The sequence below is a fragment of the Leuresthes tenuis genome, unplaced genomic scaffold, assembly GCF_036924035.1.
Source record: "Leuresthes tenuis unplaced genomic scaffold, fLeuTen1.0.hap1 SCAF_17, whole genome shotgun sequence".
NCBI lineage: Eukaryota > Metazoa > Chordata > Actinopteri > Atheriniformes > Atherinopsidae > Leuresthes > Leuresthes tenuis.
This window is the reverse complement of record NW_027325371.1, coordinates 21,713,382-21,734,129: the sequence shown is the minus strand read 5'-3', so window position 1 is coordinate 21,734,129 and position 20,748 is coordinate 21,713,382. Positions and strand designations below refer to the sequence as shown.

The window sequence follows — 20,748 nt, the reverse complement described above, 5'->3', positions numbered from 1 at the left end:
CAATGTGAAGTTCCACGGACCCATAACATGTTTAATTTTTGAAAAGCAACGTGAAATTGTTTTGTTGAAAGGTTTTCAAATCTAGGGCTGAATATTTATGTGTTGTTAACCTGCCACTGTTCCTCCTCCCAATTTACATATGCCAAACAGAGGAGGCTCAGCCCGGCGTGGCTGTGTCCTTACACATACCGAGCTGGTGTCACAGAATCAGCAATGTTGGTTAGAGTAGACTGTTACGTCACTTTATTGTTTCTATCTGCAATGCAAATGCAAGCAAAGGAAAAGCCAACAAAAGAATGTTGTCCCTCCAGCACCTCCTCAATAAATCTATACATGGAATTAAAAGAAAGAAAACATAAACGCATGGCTGTAACGTCAGGGCTTCAAAGTGGTTAAAAAACCAAGAGGTGACATCACAGTGGACATGTCCATCTTGTATAAATAATCTGTGTGAAAAGCTCTGTTCATCTTATATTATATTTATAGACATTTGGATTATTATCTGATAGACAAAAAGAATAGGGAAACTAGTCTGGAAACACAAAGGCTTTTTTTTATTTTCCCCAGACCTGGAAAATAACAGAATAATGGACTTTTCCATTATCTGCTTTTCCATTCTTTTTAAAGACTGCATAGCAACCCTTCTTGGAGGACAGGGGACTTTAAACCTAATTATATCATATTCATACAAAAATGTAGAAAAATCGAAATTGTTCAAACAAATTCAATAAAGTTCTCAGCTAGACGCAGCAACTGGCAATCGTTTCCATCTATAAGCTGGAAAGGAATATCGACTATGAATGAATCAGCAGTTTAACTCAACTCTGATGTGTGTCCCTTCTGAGTGGAAACCCAATTCTGCCTTTTACGGAGGGAGCTATTAGTGTCCATATTAGGGCAGAAATCAGGAGTCAGGCATTGGGGGCAAAAAAAGATGTCCACGCACACGCGCGCAGCCAGATTTAGGTCTTTTTTTGCTTTACGGTTGTACCTGCTCCACCACCGCCACCCCTTCCAGCCCGGTCAGCTCTACAAACGCATCCTCTGGGACAACACGCACTCTCTCCCCCTCCCACTCTCTTTTTTTTTCTCCCCTTCACATTTACACACGCGCGCGCGCACGGCCGCTCATATAGGAGGATCCCAGCAGGGAGAGGAGTGCACAGCGGAGCGCGCGCCGCACTACTTCGTTAACTTCTTCCTCCCCGCCTCGTTTTCACTCAGCATAAGCTATAGAGGAAAGCAGACTCCAGGCTGACGGGTAACTACAGGCTCTCCCCAACACTCCAGACAGCATCAGACTCGTCACTCCGGATACTGCGGATTTTATCCTTCATCTTTTTTCTTTTTTTTTCCCAGAGTGCGTTCCGCCTCACCGACATAAACTAAGTCTACAGACCTCAATTGTTTACTGTTATTAGTTCTTTAGCGAGGAAATCCGATCGACTATCCGCTTGCCGGTCCAGCAGTCTTTAACTGCACCCAAAGAAAGAGCAACAGCCTCCACCGGCGCATCAGTGAGGTAAGAGATGCGACTGCCTCTGGTACATTTTCAGTATTCTCTCGCCAGCACCAGCTCTCACTGTAACCGGCTTTTCTGCAGCAGCCTGAGAAGTCATTTCACATCAAACAGACCAGAGCTCAGTTCGAGCTCAAACTGAATTCCCCAGGCGCCACATATAACAGTCACTGACACTGTTGACAGAGGTCGGTCAGCTTATTTTAAGTGGAAACTACTTCACTAACTGGACGATTTCTTACTCAGATCAAAGCGTCCGCCTCCAGCCCCCCCAGCACGCAGGCATCTTGGTAGCAGGCCATATAGAACCCACGAATGTTACATAAAACTTACATTTATTCTCTGCTCTTCCTCCTCTTCCTCCTCCTCTGGACTCATTTGACCCTGCTTTGAGGAGAAATGCTGCTTGCAGAATTGGGCAAAATTTGAAAGAGGGTCTTTTTTTTTTTTCTTCTTGTTTTTACATGTAAAAATCAAAACATATTTGGTGTTATATATTTAAGGGGACAGGTATCTTAAGATATTATAATATCAATGAATAGTTGATATTTCTAACCTGAGCAGGCCCCCCATCTGTCCAGCAAACAACGAGCCATAAAGAATAAATGATCTGTTGTAGTTTGTCAAACCGCATTTATCTCTCAGTTGTATGTATTATCTCTTTGTATCTGTGTGCTTTTTTTATTGACTCTGCATTTGTATTCCTTTTTAGGTCGTTTTGTGTTCCTTTGGGGCTGATTTGTGTTCTTGTGGTCCTTTTGCAGGTGCATCTTGGCTGAGACCTTGTCTTGTGTCATGGTTGTTTCGCATCTCGTGTTATTTGTCTTGCATCTCTTCGTGGTAGTTTTTTCGGGATCTTTTGGAGACACTTGGATCATCCTTTGTTCTTCTCATTTGTTTGTTTGTTCAGCTTCTTTTACGCTGTTGTTTTGTGACCCTTTGGTATAAGTTGTATCACGTTGTGTTTTTTTTTTCCGTCGTACTTTGAAACCTTTTTGCCATTTTTCAGGGTCTTTTTCAGGTTGTTTTCTGTCTAATTTGGTTGTTTTTTCTTTGAGTGTTTGATGTTTCATGGTTATTTTGCAGCTCGCAGCGTTTGTTTTGCCTCTAATTGTTGTTGCTTTGAGTCCCTTTGAGTCGATAATCTGTATCTCATTGTGTTGTTTTTGTTTGTTATTGAGCCTGTTTCATGTCCTGCATTTGCAGTCGTTTGTATCTCTTTTTGCATCTGTTCAGCTTCTGTTTGAAGTTATTTAGCGTGTGTTGTGGTTGTTTTGTGGCATTTCATGAATCTGTTCATGTTTGCGTCACGGTGGTTGTTTTTGCCTTTTTAAAGCTGCTTTGTGAGGGACGTGGCTGATGTCTTCGTGTCACTGTTTTACATCTCGTTATGGTTGGTTTTCACTCTCGATTGTGGCTGTTCTGTTTCTTACTGTAGTTTTTCTCTTTCTTTGTTGCTCTCTCTGTTGTCTTTGTGGATGTTTTGCATCTGCATTTTCCCCTGTGGGGATCTCACGTACGCACACCCGCTGACGTACACACAAACATGAATTCCATCCAGTCCAGTTCCATATTGATCAGATTCCATCGATTTCTTGTGTCCCCGTGCAGCACGGGGCACACTGGTGTCATATTAGTTGGACTGATTCCAATCACCCTGAGCTCATTGAAGTGCTGAGCAGATCGGCTGTTGTAGAAGCTCAAACATCATCTGTCTGCATCTGATAGTTTTAATCCTCAGCAACATCTCCTTGTCAGTGTAATGAAGAGGAAGCTCCTCTTACTTTCTTGGTCTCCACTCTCAGCTGGTCAGAGTAGCTCTGCCTGTTCCTTTCTATTTTTAGCCTCTATTTACAATGCAGTAGCTATAGAAGCAAGAGGAGTCACTCACTCTGTTTCCAATCATCCATCTCTCTGCCTGTTATTTATCCCTCACTGTGGCATATTCCGGCTTTTGTCCTCACCACCTTTACTCAAACTCGCGTTTTAGTTCTTTTCACTCTTGGTTTCTTGATTTAACCTCGAACCACAGTCTCAGAAATCAGAGAAAGCCCTTAAACATGTAAAGCCTTGGCGACGGCTCACCTCGCCCAGCTGACTGCTCCACGCACACACATGTGGGGTGCAAGTGTGGCAGGGAAGATGGCAGAGGAGAAGAGGGTAAAGGTTAACCTCTGGATGCTTGTGACCCAAACCTACATACCCTCCCCCAAAACCGCCACCCCACTTTACCCTTCACACCCAAACATGACTTTAAAAAAAAAAAAAGAAGGAAAAAGACAACACTTCACACATACATAACAGTCTTTCTGATGCAGAGTCATACATGGAATGAAAAGCACATTCATGAGCCAAAGTGAGCTATTAACATCTTGGGGTAAAGCGCGCCAAGCAAAAGAAGATCTGGTGTGATTAGAAGAAGTCAGAAATACTAAATGTAATTAACGTCTTTTTCATATTCTATCATAGTTGAAATAATCATCAGGCAAACCTGACCTCCATTCATGTTAAAATGTCCCACTTTAGAGTTTAAACTCCATATTCAGTACAGTCACCAGTGTAGCTGCACCTTAACCAAAAGGGACAAAGTGTCCTGCTGCTCCAAAATCTGAATCAACATGAAAAAACGATGATAATAACTAGGGATGCACCGATACCACATTTTTTTTAAACTGAGTACAAGTACAAGTACTTACCTTTTAGCACTTGCTGATACCGAGTACCGATATGAGTGCCAAGGCCATTACAGTCCTTACAATTAACCACATTTTATTTTCTTTAGGCATATTCAACCCAGGGGCTGCACGGTGGTGTGGTGGTTAGCACCGTCACCTCACAGCAAGAGGGTTCCAGGTTCGGATGGAAAATGGATGGATGGATATTCAACCCAAATATAACTGCACTTTGTGCATTTTAGTAATATGAAACTGCTCTTAGTGCAACATATTGTTTTAACATTTTAACTTTCACAAACACACTGCAGGAAAATTAAGCTCCTGTCACACTGGTATCGGTTCTGTAGTATCGGAACACCTTAATGAATACTGAGTACGAGAACATGCACATGGTATATGTACCGATACAGTATTGGTGCATCCCTAATAATAACCCTTGTTCTTTTAAAATATAGTCTAATAATAGGTAGGCTGCAGTGCACTACCTATTTAATGATTATCTTCTGCCTTTATAGTCAACCTGTTATAGAGCACAAAGTGTTTTCAGTCTAGTTCAAATTGAGAAAAGATCAGCTCAGACGTAAAAAAAACTAACTGGAAGTTTGGTTTGGCAGTGATTCAGCAGCTCAGTCGAGCAGCTATACATCACACAATGCTGTCACTCAATTTGGTATAAACTGTCATTGTCCCGTGTGGACAAACCGTAAAGAGTTTGGTAAAGTATTCGATTAATTTAATGTAGCATTATCTTAAGCTTACCTTGGTGTTTTGAGACTCATTGGCTGGACTGCCATTAAATGAGTTATTACCATGTAGGTCATGTCTGCATTATAGCTGCTAAACATCAGCAACAGTATAGTCATTGCTGAATTCCTTCTCATAGTACAAGGGCTCTCATACACGAAACGGATGTGTAAACCTGTGCTGTGAAACCTCTGCAGATGATCCAGAACGCGGCGTGTCTGGTCTTCAATCAGCCTAAAAGAACACGTCACCCCTCTGTTCATTGAACTCCACTGGCTACCCTGCCCGCATCAAATTCAAGTCACTGATGTTAGCCTACAAAGTGCTTAATGGAACAGCTCCCATCTACTTAAATGCTCTTGCAAAGGCTTATGTCACAACTCGGTCCCTCCGTTGGTCCTAGGATTGTCGTCTAGCAGCTCACCTACACCACGCCTAAGACAATCCAAACTCTGTTCATGTGTCGTTCCACGATGGAATGACCCACCGAGCGCTACCAGAACAGGGGCGTTATCCCTGTCTATCTTCAAGAAGCTCTTGAAAACCCAGCTTTTCAGAGAGCACCTCCTATCCCAGCACTTACCTTGTACCTCCCTACCCCCTCTATCTCCCCACTTTATCTTTCTGCACTTCTTTCTATGCCTGCACCCTATCTCTACTCTGTCACCTCTGACATAGTCAGACTAGTGGGTTCCTTCTATGTAGTTTATTGTTAGCTTTATATAGCTTGTTAAATCTTCATTTGTAAGTCGCTTTGGATAAAAGCGTCTGCTAAATACATAAACATAAACCAGTGGCAACAATAGGCCCCTTGCTGCGTCTCATCATGTCACCAGCATCTGGACAAACAAAATAGCTCACACTGCAAAGATGACTTCCAACTACCGGCCAGGATGTGCAATCTAAGCATGTGGGAGAGGGCATAGCTCGTCTGGGCAGAAGGGGTTGGTAATATGTATGTTATATATTACGTATTGGGGAAAGCAAAAGTGTGTGCTTTGTATTTTTTGGTAATGTCATACAGAACTGTTGTCTCTCGAGTCTTAATTATCTGTTGGTCTTCATTTCCTTCACTCCTCATGGCCATATTGTTATGAAAGTGACGCACTGGAAATACAGCTAAGACAGACACACACTCAAGACGTGTCTCATGGCCAATTGTTGGCTTGATGTACTGCAGAACTACATCTGCTGCTGAATACATAAAGTGCTTGATCCTCCATGCCTCCATCTTGTTTCTACCACTTATCTGCTTTTACTTGGAGATTAAAAAAGGATATTATTCTTTTAAACATACCCTCCAACTCTACCCCCCAGTTACGGTCAACGTTCCCTTTCCTTTTAATTGCAGGATGGCACCGCATGTAATGCCAGAAAAACGAATCCATGATTGCCTTCCACTCAGTTTTAGTCCAAATTGAGTGTGAATCTGCAGTGGCAAGCAGTTGTTTGCAGTTCGGGATGCTTAAAGAATGTGTTCTGAATGGTTCACTGGAGTTTTGCTGTTGGATAGCATTGGTATTCTGTTACCCTCTTACAGTTAGGACTGCTGATGTATTTCCATTGTCTCAGCAAAAATCTTCAGGTTAATGTGGAAGTTCTCGAGCTGACAATAGGCAGCACACATATACATCAGTTGTGAGCATGATGTAAAGCTGTCTCTTAACAGCAGATGAGTGAATAACAGAGGGCACAAGACTTCCGACATGTTTTAGTACAGCGAGAGAACCTTTGAAGAAGCCAGGTTACTTGTGGCAATGAGCAGACGAGGGCCTTTAAGACAAGTAGATCGGCAATTTATCAAGGGATCACAATAAAATGCTCTGTGTTTGATACATTTAACAAGCAGCTTTAAACATGAACTGTGGTTTAGACTGAATGCGGATGGTTTTAATCAGGAACAACCATCATTACAAGCTACTGGCAGGACAGCAGAGAGAAAGGGAGAGGGACTTCTAATGTGTTGAGTAATGGATTAACTGTTTTCAAATGTGTGTAAATGGACAGGGAGCACTTTGTGAGGAGGCATCTGTGGAAGACAGCAGGAGACAGAAAAACAGATATCACAGAGCAGTGAAAGGAAGAAAGCGAGAATGCAGCAGAGGGGAGAGCTGCTTCAACTAATCTTTTTTATTCAAACCTCACAGTGTTTGGTGACAGTAAACCATGTGGTCGTAAAGAGTTTTTTCCATTATTTACATTGTGTTGGGCCTAGGGCAGGTTCAGAATATAGATATAATTATATTTACACAGACTGGTATTCAGCGAGTAATTTGAGAAGTAGAGGGAGTGAGAACCATGAAAAAAGGTAAACAACTGATGGGTTAGTAGCTTGAAGTAGACCTCAGATTGATCATTGTACAGGTGTAGCTCCTGAATGAGCCTAAACTCTCCAAACGCTTGTCCTGCCTCGAGGATATTAGGAACCCACATCCTCTTAGCATCTGCTTGTCTCCTCCACATCGGTGGTAAAAGTAATGCGAGGGAATTCCTCTGACAGCTTGACACAGACATCCTACATCCAAGTCTGCTGCTGAAAAAGTAGCTACTGCCTGGATATCTTTTCGGTCATCTCACATTCCCTGGCATCAGACTTGAGCATGATTTGTGTGTGAACCGTCCTCCCCTTCTTTGCGGCCGACCCCTGAAGCGAAATGATAAAGTGTACTGAAAAACACGGGTGAGAGGACAGACAGCTGCTGCAGTGGATAATCTTCATTATTTTAACACTTTGTTTCAGTCCATCTACTTATCTATCTACTTATCTACTTTGATCTCTAGCTTTTTTTTCACAGCAGAGCAAAGTTAAAGGACCAAAAACAAGACCAACATAACCAAGAGTAGCTCACACTTCAGATTTTTACAGGTTTATAAGAGGGTTAGCATCAAAACGATTTAACATAGAACTGCCACAGAGCAGTTGCAGAATCTTAATCAAGTCCTGAAAAATTGTGCTAGAGCTCTTTTCAAGAAACTAAAGGTTCTTTCACACACTTGGTTGATGCATTTCCTCTGTGGCCTGACCACAAACAGATTTTATGAGCTATTTCAGAGATCGTCTGTGAGTACTCAACCAGAAAGAATTGTTGAGTGCTATTAGCAACCAAAGTACCTGCTCTTTCAGAAAGTCATATCCCCCAAGTAGGGGGATCTGGGGGTTAAAATATTTCCCCTGTTCTTTCTTTAAACTCTTACCCCTGAGGGGGAAGACACAGAGTACCTCCAAAGGTGTCCATTCCCTGGAGAAAAGTCCTGCAGTCGAAACACAGCTTTAGTCTTGCTTCCTGCTCCAGGGAGCAGATGCCATTTAAAAGCTTTGCATACCGAATGTACGCTAACAGAAGACAGATGCAGTCAGTGACTGGCTGGCAGGGCATTTAGCAGCTTATGAGACACATTTTTCCTTCAGTAGTTGGGAGATAAAAAACAGAGCAAATATTGGGCTTGAATTAATCAGGCCGCCAGAAACAGCTCTCCAAAATAACTGCTAATGTTGACCCATAAGTGTTTGCTGGTCAGTTTAGCATATCAACTGGAAAGTTGGCGAGTTGAAAGTCAAGCTGTGTCATGATTTCAGACAGGAATGGCGTAATAAAGGCCTCTTGTCTCTGGCCAGTAGCCAGTGTCACATTTGGCAGATTGACACTGATTACCGCTGATGGTGGCAAAACTTAATGTCAGCCTCATCAGTGGTTGAAAACACGATTTCAAGCTCATTTCCTTTAAACTGAGGACTTTGCTAGGCCTTAAATATACACTTGATGGATGTTTTTGTGACAAATTGAAAGACCAAGGCCAAAACTCCAAATGATCAACTTATAGGATAATTCATTTCTGTCAAAATAGCCAAGTAATTTGGCTTGCATAACTCATTGCAAATACGGATGCTTACAAATAGATGGATACAGCAGACAAGTTGATGTGAAAGAGGAAGAGAGTGAAAATGTGAAGGAGACAAAGAGTGATGGGGTCAGATGGAGGAAAGCATCCAATCTCACAGTCCTCTCTGGAGGATGCTGCTGAAACCTGATATTAGGCAGGAAGTGGCCATCACTCTACCGCTCTGTCTGCCTTGAACTGGTGAGACACATGCACGCATTGCACCTGGTGTTTTGATCACACTCACAAAAGGACACACACAACAAAATCACTAATTCTTAATGACTCTGCCTGCTTCATGCATAAACCAATCTCAGTCCAGTCTTTTTCTGAGCCACGACTTTTGTAAAAGTAGTAACATGGGACCACAGTGTTTGTATAAAAAGCGTTTATGTAGCTGAAATCAATGTACGTCCAAAGGCTTTTAGACAAAAATTATTTTTTTTGGTGTCCCAAATATCTATTTTGAGATGGGAAGATCATTGATTGCCTGTCATAGGTTAAAGCTGTTTACATACTTATGGTCTGGTGTGTAAAAAATAGTTTGATTTATAGCTAAAGCCAGACACAATTAGTCTGAAAAGTTTTATATGACGCATGTGTTGTGTCATGTATTTCAGTTTTCTTAAAGCTCAAATGGCAGCAGAGGGGGAATTGGAGCAATGCTCAAAATATTTGAACAGGTGCTCTTACCACAGATAAGCAAATATCAGCTAACTTTTCAGTTCCATCCAATGAGTTGGTAGCCTTGGAATGCTAGTTGCCAGCCAAGGGTTCTTAGTCATATGAGTAGTCCCCTTCTCATTGCCCACTGCAGGCCCATTTGTTCATTTCCTGCTTACTGTGTCACTAACCTGACCTCTTGCTTGCAATAAAATAGCCTCTGACTTATTTTTTAGAAGTATTAATGTAGTCCCTTTTAATGTGCCCTTGGCAGGGACTAGAAAGATGAGCACTTGGTCATTTTAAGAGCTTTTAAAGCTGGGATAGATGGTCGGATTTTGGTGTCATTGGGTAAAAAGGCTAGAATTACTTTTCGGCATATTGTAATTGAAATTACATTAAAGAAAACTAGACTGCTCTTTCTTAGCTCGTGTTGGAGAGCTTGCATAAAAAGGTCACTGTAGCATTTAGGTTACGCATGTCTCAGTATTATTTACCATACATTAAGGATGCCTCTTTTTCCAAAAATCCAGTTTAAACAAATCCCTTAAAGGTATTGAACTGTTGTATAAATCTCGCTACCTTGTCATTGATGCCATTTTTGGTGCCATTGGGTGACCAGAGTACTACATCCAGTAGGGTTCCTTAGGCAAAACCCCCTTACACTACCTGGGATAAAAGTGTCCGCCAAATACATAAAAAGAAACAGCCTTTTTGGAATAACGTTACAATACTGAACACTTGATGTTGACTTGGATTGCCTCCAATGCCTCACTGTGACAAACTAGCACGTAAGATTTACTGTCATTGTTTAGTAATGAAGCTGATTCCTGCAAAGTTGACGGTCTTTGTTCTTTACACTCCCATTTCGATGTAAAATCCTTAATAAAAACGCTTCTCAGATTATTTGGTGTCATGATTGTCCTCTTAGAATCGACAGTTTCTTCAGCTTTCAATGCTTATACTAGAGTTTATACTAGAGTGCTCACCACTGGATTACAAAGCAAACTACTTCTAGTGGTATGATTCATCCATCTGTACAGCCTTTGATCTTAAGCAATTTTGAATTTAAACAGGTTACTGATGTTCCAAGTTTCAAATAGATATCCCAACTTTAAAGAAAAAGTGACAGCCCTACCATACAGAACATCAAGTAAGGTATATTGCTTGAGGTTTCTTACTCGCACATCTCATGTAGCCGTGAGTAAACAAGATGTTACTGCATTTACATTAACAGCCGTAGCTCCTAAAAGCTGAACCGTGCTTTAACACCTTGCAATGGCTGAATTAAGTAATTAGAGTTTGAAAAGTGTTTATTTAAAGATACTATTCACATAAAACTTGTTCAGTTGTAGTCGGAATAATGGAAATGATTTTAAAGGTCTTTTCGGGAACTTTTTTCAGTTTGGATCAAAGAGCAACAAGTTGGAATAAGTAGGATGTGGTTGTTGAATGAGTTGAGCATTTGACTCCCACTCACAGGGTGGGTTTGAGTCCCACTGGTGCCGTTCTATTTTTAGTGTATGCATATGCCCGAGGTTGTCCGTGGGAGGAGCTCAGAGAGAGAAAGGAAGGAGAGCGGTAGGACAGGGGATTGATTTACAAAGTCTAGCACTTTTGTGGGAAGAAAAATTTCTAGATTTTTACCCCAGCTTTAAAATGAACCTACAGCTAACATTTAAATATCAATTATATCTTCAACAGAGTCGTATTCCAGACCTGGATAATTATCTCTCTTATGACAGGTTCTGGGTGTTTTATGTAGCATGTAGCTGTGATGTGAAGACCATTAAAGTGTTAGAGAGAAATTTAGATATCTACTGTACTGTTTGTAATTAACTATGATTAGATAATAAAATGCATCAGTCTCCTGAGCATGCTGTAAAGTAGTAGCTAAATTCAGAGCTATTTCCTGCCTCAGACTGCCCCCTCACTGAACAAATTGTTATAAAGGACAATTGCATAATATCAAGCATAATGCTCCTTGAAAATATCTTTATTATTTCTGTACTGAAGTGCCTCAACAAGATCAATTCTGAGCGCAGACTGAACCAGTACTCGGTTCATCCGAATCCTCGAGTGACTCACATAGACATGCATGCATATAAGGGCACACAAGCACACACACAAGAGGGGAACAGTACTACTAAGCGAGTACAGTGGACACCGAATGTGGGAGGGGAGGGAGAGACAGAAACGAGAACAGAAAACAAAAAATGATGCAGCGGGGGAGGACGAAGGCCCCATTGCCATGGAGAGATAAGCTTGTTTGGATTTCCTGACCTTAGTGTCCTTTAATAGAGATCCACGTCGTGATGCTGATTGTTTGTGAACCTGATCTGATAAAGTCCTTCATGATTCTAGCATCAGTGAGATACAGTTGAAAACTAGGCCATGTCCAGAATGTATTTCAAAGATCTTCACTCCGTCCCTATTGGCCTCAGCAGGTTATGGAAATCGGAAATATATATTCTATTTTTAAGTTCAAAGAAGATTCACATTTTATTTTTCTGCTGTCTGAATTAAGCAGATAGATAGCTGTACAGAATGGTTAAATGAGTGAAACAAAATGACAAAAACGGACAAAAAAGGAAAAAACAACAGGTTATGGATCAATTGCTAATAGCTAATATCTTCATCCAGTTGTCCAACCCTAAAATAACTAAAGATAACAAATTTTAGCAAGCAGCAGTAGCAATGACTTTGACCTCAGTCTTATTCTCCCTTTCACGCAAGGTTGTGCTGAATTTGAAGGCTGCAGTGATAATCTCATAATTTCAGTTGACATGATGAACAGCCCTATAGCAATTTGAAAGATATAAAAACCTTTTAAATAGGGCCGGGACTCTATTAAAAAAATTTATCTAATTAATTAGAGGCTTTGTAATTAATCGAAATTAATCGCATTTTAATCGCAAACAAATATTTGAACTGAGAATATTTTCACATGGATTTTAGCATACCTTTGAATAATGACTGAATACATAAGCTGAAGCAACAAAACTTTATTTTTTATTTTTTCAAAGTGGTACCTAACCAACCGTGCTCTTATCGATGCCTCCATCCATCCGTCCGTTTTAAAAAAAAAAAATTTTTTATGCCTTTTTAATGAACAGGACAGATAAAAAGAGACACGCAATAAAAGGCCGTCCAATGCGGGATTCGAACCAGGGCCGACAGCAGCAAAGACGGTAGCCTCTATGCACAACCCACTGCTAAGCTACCGACCACCCTATCCGTCTGTTTTTTTAAAACAACATTTCCCATCCACAGGGCCAACCAAAGCGGTCTTAACAGTTTCTTCGTTCATGTTTGACTATTGTTCACTGTGGTTTGTTGTTGTCTGAAGTCATGAACGTTAGTTGGTGCTCCAGTATAATCGGTATGTCTGAAACTCATCCAGTGAGAAACGGTCCGCGGTGCAATTAAAATGCGTAAAATTTTTTAACATGTTAATTTTTGTGTAATTAATTAATCTTAATTAACGTGTTAGAATCCCGGCCCTACTTTTAAATTAATAATAAACATAATTAATTAGTAATAAAAGAAAAAGCACTGAGTAAAAACAAATATGTCATTCAAGCGGCTCCGGGTCAACCTTATTCAGTCTGACCACCAGAAAGATGGAGGTATATCCTGTTATTATTATTATTATTATTGTTATTATGGAGAAATACAAGAAAATTAATGTGCAACGTGGAGAGAAGTCGTCATTGGCTCATTGTTACACCTTGAATGGAATGGATGCAGCCCGTCAAGTTACACGTGAAGCTCAAATTGAATTAAACTCGACAAACAACAAACTTTAGAAGTTTCCATTTTATAAACACAATAAAGATATCCAGAGATGTGAACGTAACCATTGCCATTAACCCTCTGGGGTCTGAGCCCATTTTGGTAGTTTTTGAATACCTTTGATTTTGCCTTTATATACCGCAAGAAAATGCCATGTATGGCATGGGTAAGCTTTGTAGTATGTTTTCTACGGCGCCGTAATAACGTCATGCGATTTGATCACGCCGGCGTGATCACAGACCTCGGAAGGTTAAAGTAGGGTACTGTGGTATCTCCACCTGTATCTCAGTGATTGCTCTCTGTGGAATTGCAGAAAGCATTCAGGGTCCAGGATTCCTCTCTGCCTCCTTAGGATGCCTCGGTGGTGAGTTGTATCTCTTGTGAGATATGTTTCAATACACAGCAAATCCTTCTGTGGTGAGCGATAGCAACGGAAAAAAAACATGAAATAAAGAGAAAAAGAATGCCAGTTGTGACTCATGGTAGCACAAAAGAGACACCAAATATAAGGGCATGGAGAGCCATTAGTTCTTTCTAACAATGTTCAGGTCTCTTTTTTTTGTCTGATGTTCTGTAAGAGTTCTATTGGATTGGCTTCTCCAAAGTTTATCCAAAACACACACTAATTTTCAGATTAGCTGCTGTTTTTAGAACTATTTTTACGCCTTTACGTTTATTTTGTTTCAGGAAACTGCGGGATGTAAATGGTTCTCATTCAACGACCTTTTTGTTGTTTATGCTGAAAGAAATGAGTACACTGAACATTTTATCCTCTAGAAGCCTCAGCAGTACAATGAGATGCATCTTTGTCAGCATGTCATTACACAAATCTTCGTTTAACCCATCTGAAGGTGTGAACATCAAACACACGGAGAAAGTGAACCCTCTCCCAGAACTCCGAGCAGTCTGCAGGTGCAATTGGGAATGTGGGGTGCCTTGCTTAAGGGCACCTCGCCTGCAAAGGAGCAGAACAGTACTGATTACTCACTGCCCATTCCACATTTTTCCTGTGGATCATGGAAGGGAACCAACTACCTTTGGATCCCAAGCTGCCTCTCTAGCGTTTTGTGCTTCACATTGGTCCAAACACTCAAAGAGTGAACCTTGAACTGGGACATAACACACATATGTGCTGCCCTTTTTCTTCTTTTGGGTTCTTCTCTTTGGTTCTAATTAAAATAGAACCTTTTATCATTTCTTTCTCTAAAGTTACTGAATACCAGCTCCACTCTAACCCATCTTGGTATGAAGTGATCAGGTGGTGTAATACAGGTGGTGGTGAACAAGAATTTGAAAATTTGCACAATGTTGGTTGCATTTGTAATTAATTTAGTATTCATTAAAGCTGTTGTAGCGGAAACAAAAGAAAAGAAGCCAAATGCATGCATTTGTGGAGTTAAGAGGGCTTGCCAGTTCTGGCAGCTCTTGGTTGTGCAATATGAATTTAACAAGCTCTTTTTAGCCCTCCTGTAGGTGGAATTGTTAAACAGCAGTGATAAATTCGATTGTTGGGATCTTGCTGCAGGCCACTGATGTATGGAGTGTGTTTGCCTTCTATTTAACAGCGCGCTGTATAAATATAACTCTAGCCTCCTCCCTGTGTACACAGGTAAAAGCCCCCACATCAAGCTGCAGCCATGGATGAGATGGACCTGCCCCAGATGAAGAAGGAGGTGGAGAGCCTCAAATACCAGCTGGCCTTCAAACGAGAGAAATCCTCCAAAACAGTAACAGAGTGAGTTACACCCCTGCTGCTCCGCACAGTTTTCAAGATCAATGGTATGAAAGCGAGGGCAGCTGTGGCTCAGGTGTTAGAGATACAATGTATAGAGTGCTGCCAAGGGAAGACCAGGGTATTATTAGTGCAGATCAGGGCTCTAAATGAACTTTTTTGATCTCCAGCCAATGTGGCTGGTAAGTTTCTGGTGTTACCATTCAATCAGAATTTCCACTAGCCACATTTTTCCCCGTGCAAAAAAGACAAATTATGTGAGCCACGGAATTAATTTGATCATTTTATGAAGTAAAGCTTTAAATTAATCTTACAGTGAAGTTGTATCCAATTAAAATAATTACAATAAAATGAAACTTCAGTACATACAAAAATTATCCTAACATTTCAGTTACATACTATTAAGGGTCTAATTTGACCAATTTTCTGTACATAAAAATATTTTATTTTTAGCTAGAAATGATTAGTTCCTACCACGAAATGATTAGTTTTGTTTTTCTTTAGCATACATTCGGCAGTCCTGACGGAACATACATTGTTTTCGTGATCATATACGAGCCACTCACGACCAGTTAGCCATTTACAGTTAAATTTCCTTTTTTTGTTTCGCGAGGTCCAGTATCCTCCTCCTCCCCTACCTCTTTGGTAGGCATATCCTTTCTCTTCACGGTCGGCTGTCCGAACCATCACCACATCTTGTTTGTATTTGTATTTGTACCGGTGTCTATTGTTTTTACAACCCAAGAGTGACCCATGCCCACTAGCCTAGTACAGCAGCCTTGACGGATGCATTCTCTAAGAAACCGTGCTCACGTGTCCCGCAAAATAGATGGTAAAGTTACCCATTTATCACCGGCCAAGCCGGCTAATGAGTTTTTTTTAATACACGCCAAAGTGAATTTTCACCCGCATTTGGCGGTTGTTAATTTAGAGCCATTTACAAATCCATGATAGAAAGCTCAGAGATTGAAAAAAACCATCTTTGTGCTATGAGCACCTGAAAAAATAATGTGTTATGTAGTCGAGATCAAAGCTTAATTTGAAGATTTACTGTATGTATTCTCACCAGGTGTTTATGTTATGATATCCCAAATATTACAAGAGATGAAACTAATTCCTGAAGAAGAGCTCTTTCATGTTCCTCTTGTTGATGTCCAGCGTTGTTTTTTTTTTTTTTTTCCAGTTTGGACAACTGCTTCTTCTAGTAAAATCACAGCTATTAGCAACCTCTAGCGGCGCCACATAGTCTAGTTTATTCACTTCACACGACTTAATGGAAATGTGTCTGATTCTTATTTCTTTTTTTGCGGCTTTTCAAAAGATCGATTCAGAATTGCAGAGTCGGTGAATGGAAACTCAGTTATTGACTTGTAAGCTTTAGAATATGCTGAGTTTCTTTGGGTTGAGGCTACACGAGCTGTTCCGCTGGCGGTGTAGGCAGCTGTACTAACTAACCAACAGAAAAACCTATACTTCGAACAGAAGCACAACAACTCAAAAGTACAATTGGAACACTTTACATAGACATGAACACTCAGAGACAGAGGAACACATGGACAGTTAAAGAATTCCAGGAATAACTAAAGATTTTAAAGAGTATTATGTGATCTTTGAGAGTAAATAATGTTTTTAAAGGACTTTTTAAATTTCTTACTCAATTAAAATATACTGTTGCTAACCTCAGCACCCTCATGAGTTTACTACTGTTTTAAATGACCAGCAGCTTACGGTGACTGGTTTTAGCTAATGCTAACAACACATTTTTAAGAAATATTTGCCATGCACAAATTAAAAAGAGCAGTCACCCATAACGCACAACAGTGTGATATTAACTGACCGATTCCTTATTGACCATTGAATGTAAGTGTGGATGGTTGTTTCCAGTTTCTCTCTGTGATGGCCATGTCAACGGTGTAGGATGTAGTGAATGTAGAAAATACACGGAACGGTGGATGGTCCCATTTAGCTACAAGAGCTCCTCTTCAAAGCAACTCCTATTAAGATGGTAGTACAAACCAGTTTCACATAAAAACAATTTAACTTTAAGAGCATCATCTTTACATAGAAAAAAAAAAAGAAACACACAAGAGAATAACAGCAATTCCACCTCACATTCCATTTCATGTCAAGGATTGAACAAAGTCCCAAACCAATTAAAAATGTAGAAAGAAAAATGTCTGGGTTTACTGAAGCCATTAACGCTGCTTTTTATAGACTATAAATGTTTAACATGTAGAGGAACAACAATATATTTATTTCTTTTTAACACACAAAAGCACTTTTAGAGATACTCAAATATGATACTTGATATTTTGATGGAATAACCTTTGTTATGTCTTTAAACGTTATGCTACCACTACTAACAATAGTTTCAAGTGAAATGTCCATCTTGGTTCATAACTAAGTAAGAAGTAAATCAATGCTTAAATGGTTGAATTAAAAGGCTATATAATGATAATGGCTAGATAATGTTAAATGTAATAATCTCTTTTTGGTAGTTCTATGTCTTACTCATTTCCTTTCACTATATGAAAAATAGAAGAGTAGATAGACAATGGTAGTACAAAATTTCTTCTAAAATTTGAAAAAAAAAAACAACTCATCTCTCTCTCTCTCTCTCTCTCTCTCTTTCCCTCTGTCTCAATAAAGTTTGGTGAAGTGGATAGAGGACGGTGTTCCAGAAGATCCCTTCCTGAACCCGGAGCTGATGAAGAACAACCCGTGGGTGGAAAAAGGAAAATGCATTGTCCTCTAGTTGGAAAAAAAATCCTCTTCCCGTGACCATCAACGTCAACACATACCCTTCAGATTAGCCCAGAAGCTGACCCTCCCCAGCCTATTAGGGCACTGGCAGGACAGCAACTCTATTAACCTTTCACCGTGAATGTACCACAGCTGATATCCCCAACCTCACCCAGCCACAGGAGCACAGAAATACACACTGACCAACACACACTCACACACTTGATCACTCCAACTCTTGAGATTTCCTCTGGCTGTCACATGTTCACTGCAAGTTTATTCCAATTTTAGTCCACACCACGATATGACGTTATGATCAGTGTCTTTATAAGAATAAGTGATGAGTTATTTACGCAGCTCCCAGGCAGGTTTTGTCCTCCAATTTTTATGAGTTAATGAAGTTTGATATATTGTAGAGTCACATTCTCACTGCCAGACTTACTGTATGTGTGCTGGGGGAAATTTGTGCCATGTTGAGGTAATAAGATGATCACAATCATAAAAATATGATCAGTTTTTGTTATTTTTAACTCAAAGCTAATTGATTCCGTAAGTCTGTGGCTAACAAAAAATAAATAATTAGCCTTTTATTAAAACTAAACTGTCCATAAGAGGCTACAAGGATTTGAGTGTAAATACAGATCATTGTATGCAAGCTTAAAGGTTATTGTTTAGTGTTTCATGAAGCCCTCAATTAACAAACTTGCTTTATGTTGTAATATAATACATATAATGCATGTGGCTAAAGTAAGAAAACCTTGTAACCTATTTATTGGCTCCATTTACAGTGGATACTAGCCTCCTGTCTTTGTACACATATTTGCCACTATATATGTGGCTTAGAGAAGCCAAGAATAAGAGGAGAAGAAGTTGATCGCAACAGTTTAGCTAACCGTTATCCATAAGCCAACGCTTATAATCAAAGATGGTTTGAACAGTAACATTTTAATGCATCTCGGATGCCTTTTTGGATGCAGTGTACTGAGCTAATTTGATATCCTGTAGTTATCAAATCTATACAAGATTGTGCATGAGGTTACTAAAAGTGTGTCTAAGAAGGAGCCGTAGCGTAATGCATGTAAGCGTAGCGGCCGCAGCCCCGAGTGCTCGACGCATTCTGGCACAGTAGCGACTCATGTTTTTGGCAGCAATGTGTAATCACTGTTGACACCCACATAAACAAAAGTAGGTGTCATAAAAACGTAGCTTGGAAAATATTAAAATAGAAGGATTTTTTCTTTCCCAACACCCCAATCCATGTAAAAAGAGGCCATTGTTCATATTAAAGGCATTAGTATGGGCAAAGTTGTATAACGTCAACTCTGCAGCCCCTAATAGTCCTTCTGTCCTACAATATTAGCAATTGCAAGTCTTTACAGGGTCTTATGGTGCAAACAAATCATTAACTTGTCACACAGGAAAAAATCAAAATCAAAAGTAGCTTTTGACACTGCAATCCGAAGGTGTAATTAGAATTTGTATCAAGTGTTGGTAGCTGTTCAGTGAAAGCCTCCCTTCATAGAGGGAGAAAAGAATCTAATCTGGATAATGGCACACGGTGATGTAGTGGTGTGGGATCTGTCCAAAAGATCATTGAGAATTACAATCTGATTCACAATCTGAAATCACATTATTAGATTTTCATATTGCTCCTGAATAGAATGTGTATCACTTTGACTTGAGCCTACAGGCCCAACTGGCAAATCTCTGCATCTGGCTTTGTCTCTAAATTCATTCTAAGAGTTCTGTTTATAATTGATGACTTCTAATTTCACCCCTTTGATGCTTGTTTTGGAGGGGGGGGGGGTCTACTCGCCCCAAATCTGTGCCCACTATGCTGTCGTCCACTTCCGAAATAATTTACACCTCCATGGTGTGTGTTATATCCAATTAGTCCTATCCATTGTCCTATTTTTATTTTTTTAACAACCATTTATGCTTCAGTATAGCATACTTTTAGTGGAATGGTAAGGTTTGGAGGGCACTGCAATTCATTTAATGACATGAACTATGACATTTTTTTGAAAGCAGATCATATGCCCTATTGGAATAATCCATGACATAAGGTCCGACTGTCCAACTGTGCTTCATGGCACTCAGCTTGGTTGTACACAAGAGAAATTAGAAATAACTGAATTATGGACAGTCTTCAGAGAGAAGTTGAAACCTTTCTTAAATTCTCACACGCACACAATCAGCGAGTCGCTGTGTCAAACTGGTGAACTAAGTTGCTGATTGGCTCTTTAAAGGTAAGGCCGAGGGCCGGCAGACACTCACATTTACACACACAACTGAGTCGAGCTACATTTGCAGCTGGACGAACCCCTTTAAATGGACAGCTGTCCTCGTCCCAATATAAAAGTATAAGAAGGAAAAAGCTTTATTGATCCAAGTATGCATTACAAAAGATAGCAAAATGCCTCCTTTCACTTTGGTACACTGGGCTTTTCCAAGTGAACCATTAGGTCACGGACAAAAACAACAGACAAAGATTTGAATTGGCAGCAAACTGATACCATCTTCAGTGATGAACTGGACAGTCTTACAGCTCTGTATGTTTGTGCTGTGCGCTTCACTTTTTTCCAGAAAAGGTGCATGCAATCCCGTTTAGTTATTCTCTGTTGCTAAAGGTTTCTTCTTCTACGTATCGTTCCCTTTGTTACTTCCTGGTCAAACTGTGGAGTACGCACGGGTCCGTTTCAGTCCAGCTGAACACATTCATCCAGGAGTAACTCGACCTCCTTCTACATTAGTTGGTCTGATCGTCCAACTAAGAGATTTAATTTACTGGGATTTCAGCTGCACCTAAGGCTGGGAATATGCTTGCTTTTAATTATGTTTCTGATGACTTTCTTGCAAACCTTGTGCTTTGAACATCGGTTGTGCGCGTCCTTGGAAATTTACATCGCAGACATGCATGCATACATACCACGTATGTAAGATAATACACGAAGGATCCGTAGAGGCAGTGTTGGGGCAAATGTGAGCATATAACCTAC

At 40.2% G+C, this 20,748-nt stretch overlaps 1 protein-coding gene across 1 annotated transcript; it reads left to right on the top strand.

The window, feature by feature from the left end:
- The first annotated feature begins 1,143 nt into the window (after positions 1–1,143).
- On the top strand, positions 1,144–20,201 carry gng13b (guanine nucleotide binding protein (G protein), gamma 13b). The gene is made up of 3 exons (XM_072369379.1): positions 1,144–1,522; positions 14,885–15,010; positions 17,657–20,201. Exons 2-3 carry the CDS (start codon positions 14,913–14,915, stop codon positions 17,760–17,762), a joined length of 204 nt encoding a protein of 67 aa, XP_072225480.1. The 5' UTR covers positions 1,144–1,522; positions 14,885–14,912; the 3' UTR covers positions 17,763–20,201.
- The last annotated feature ends 547 nt before the right edge of the window (positions 20,202–20,748 follow it).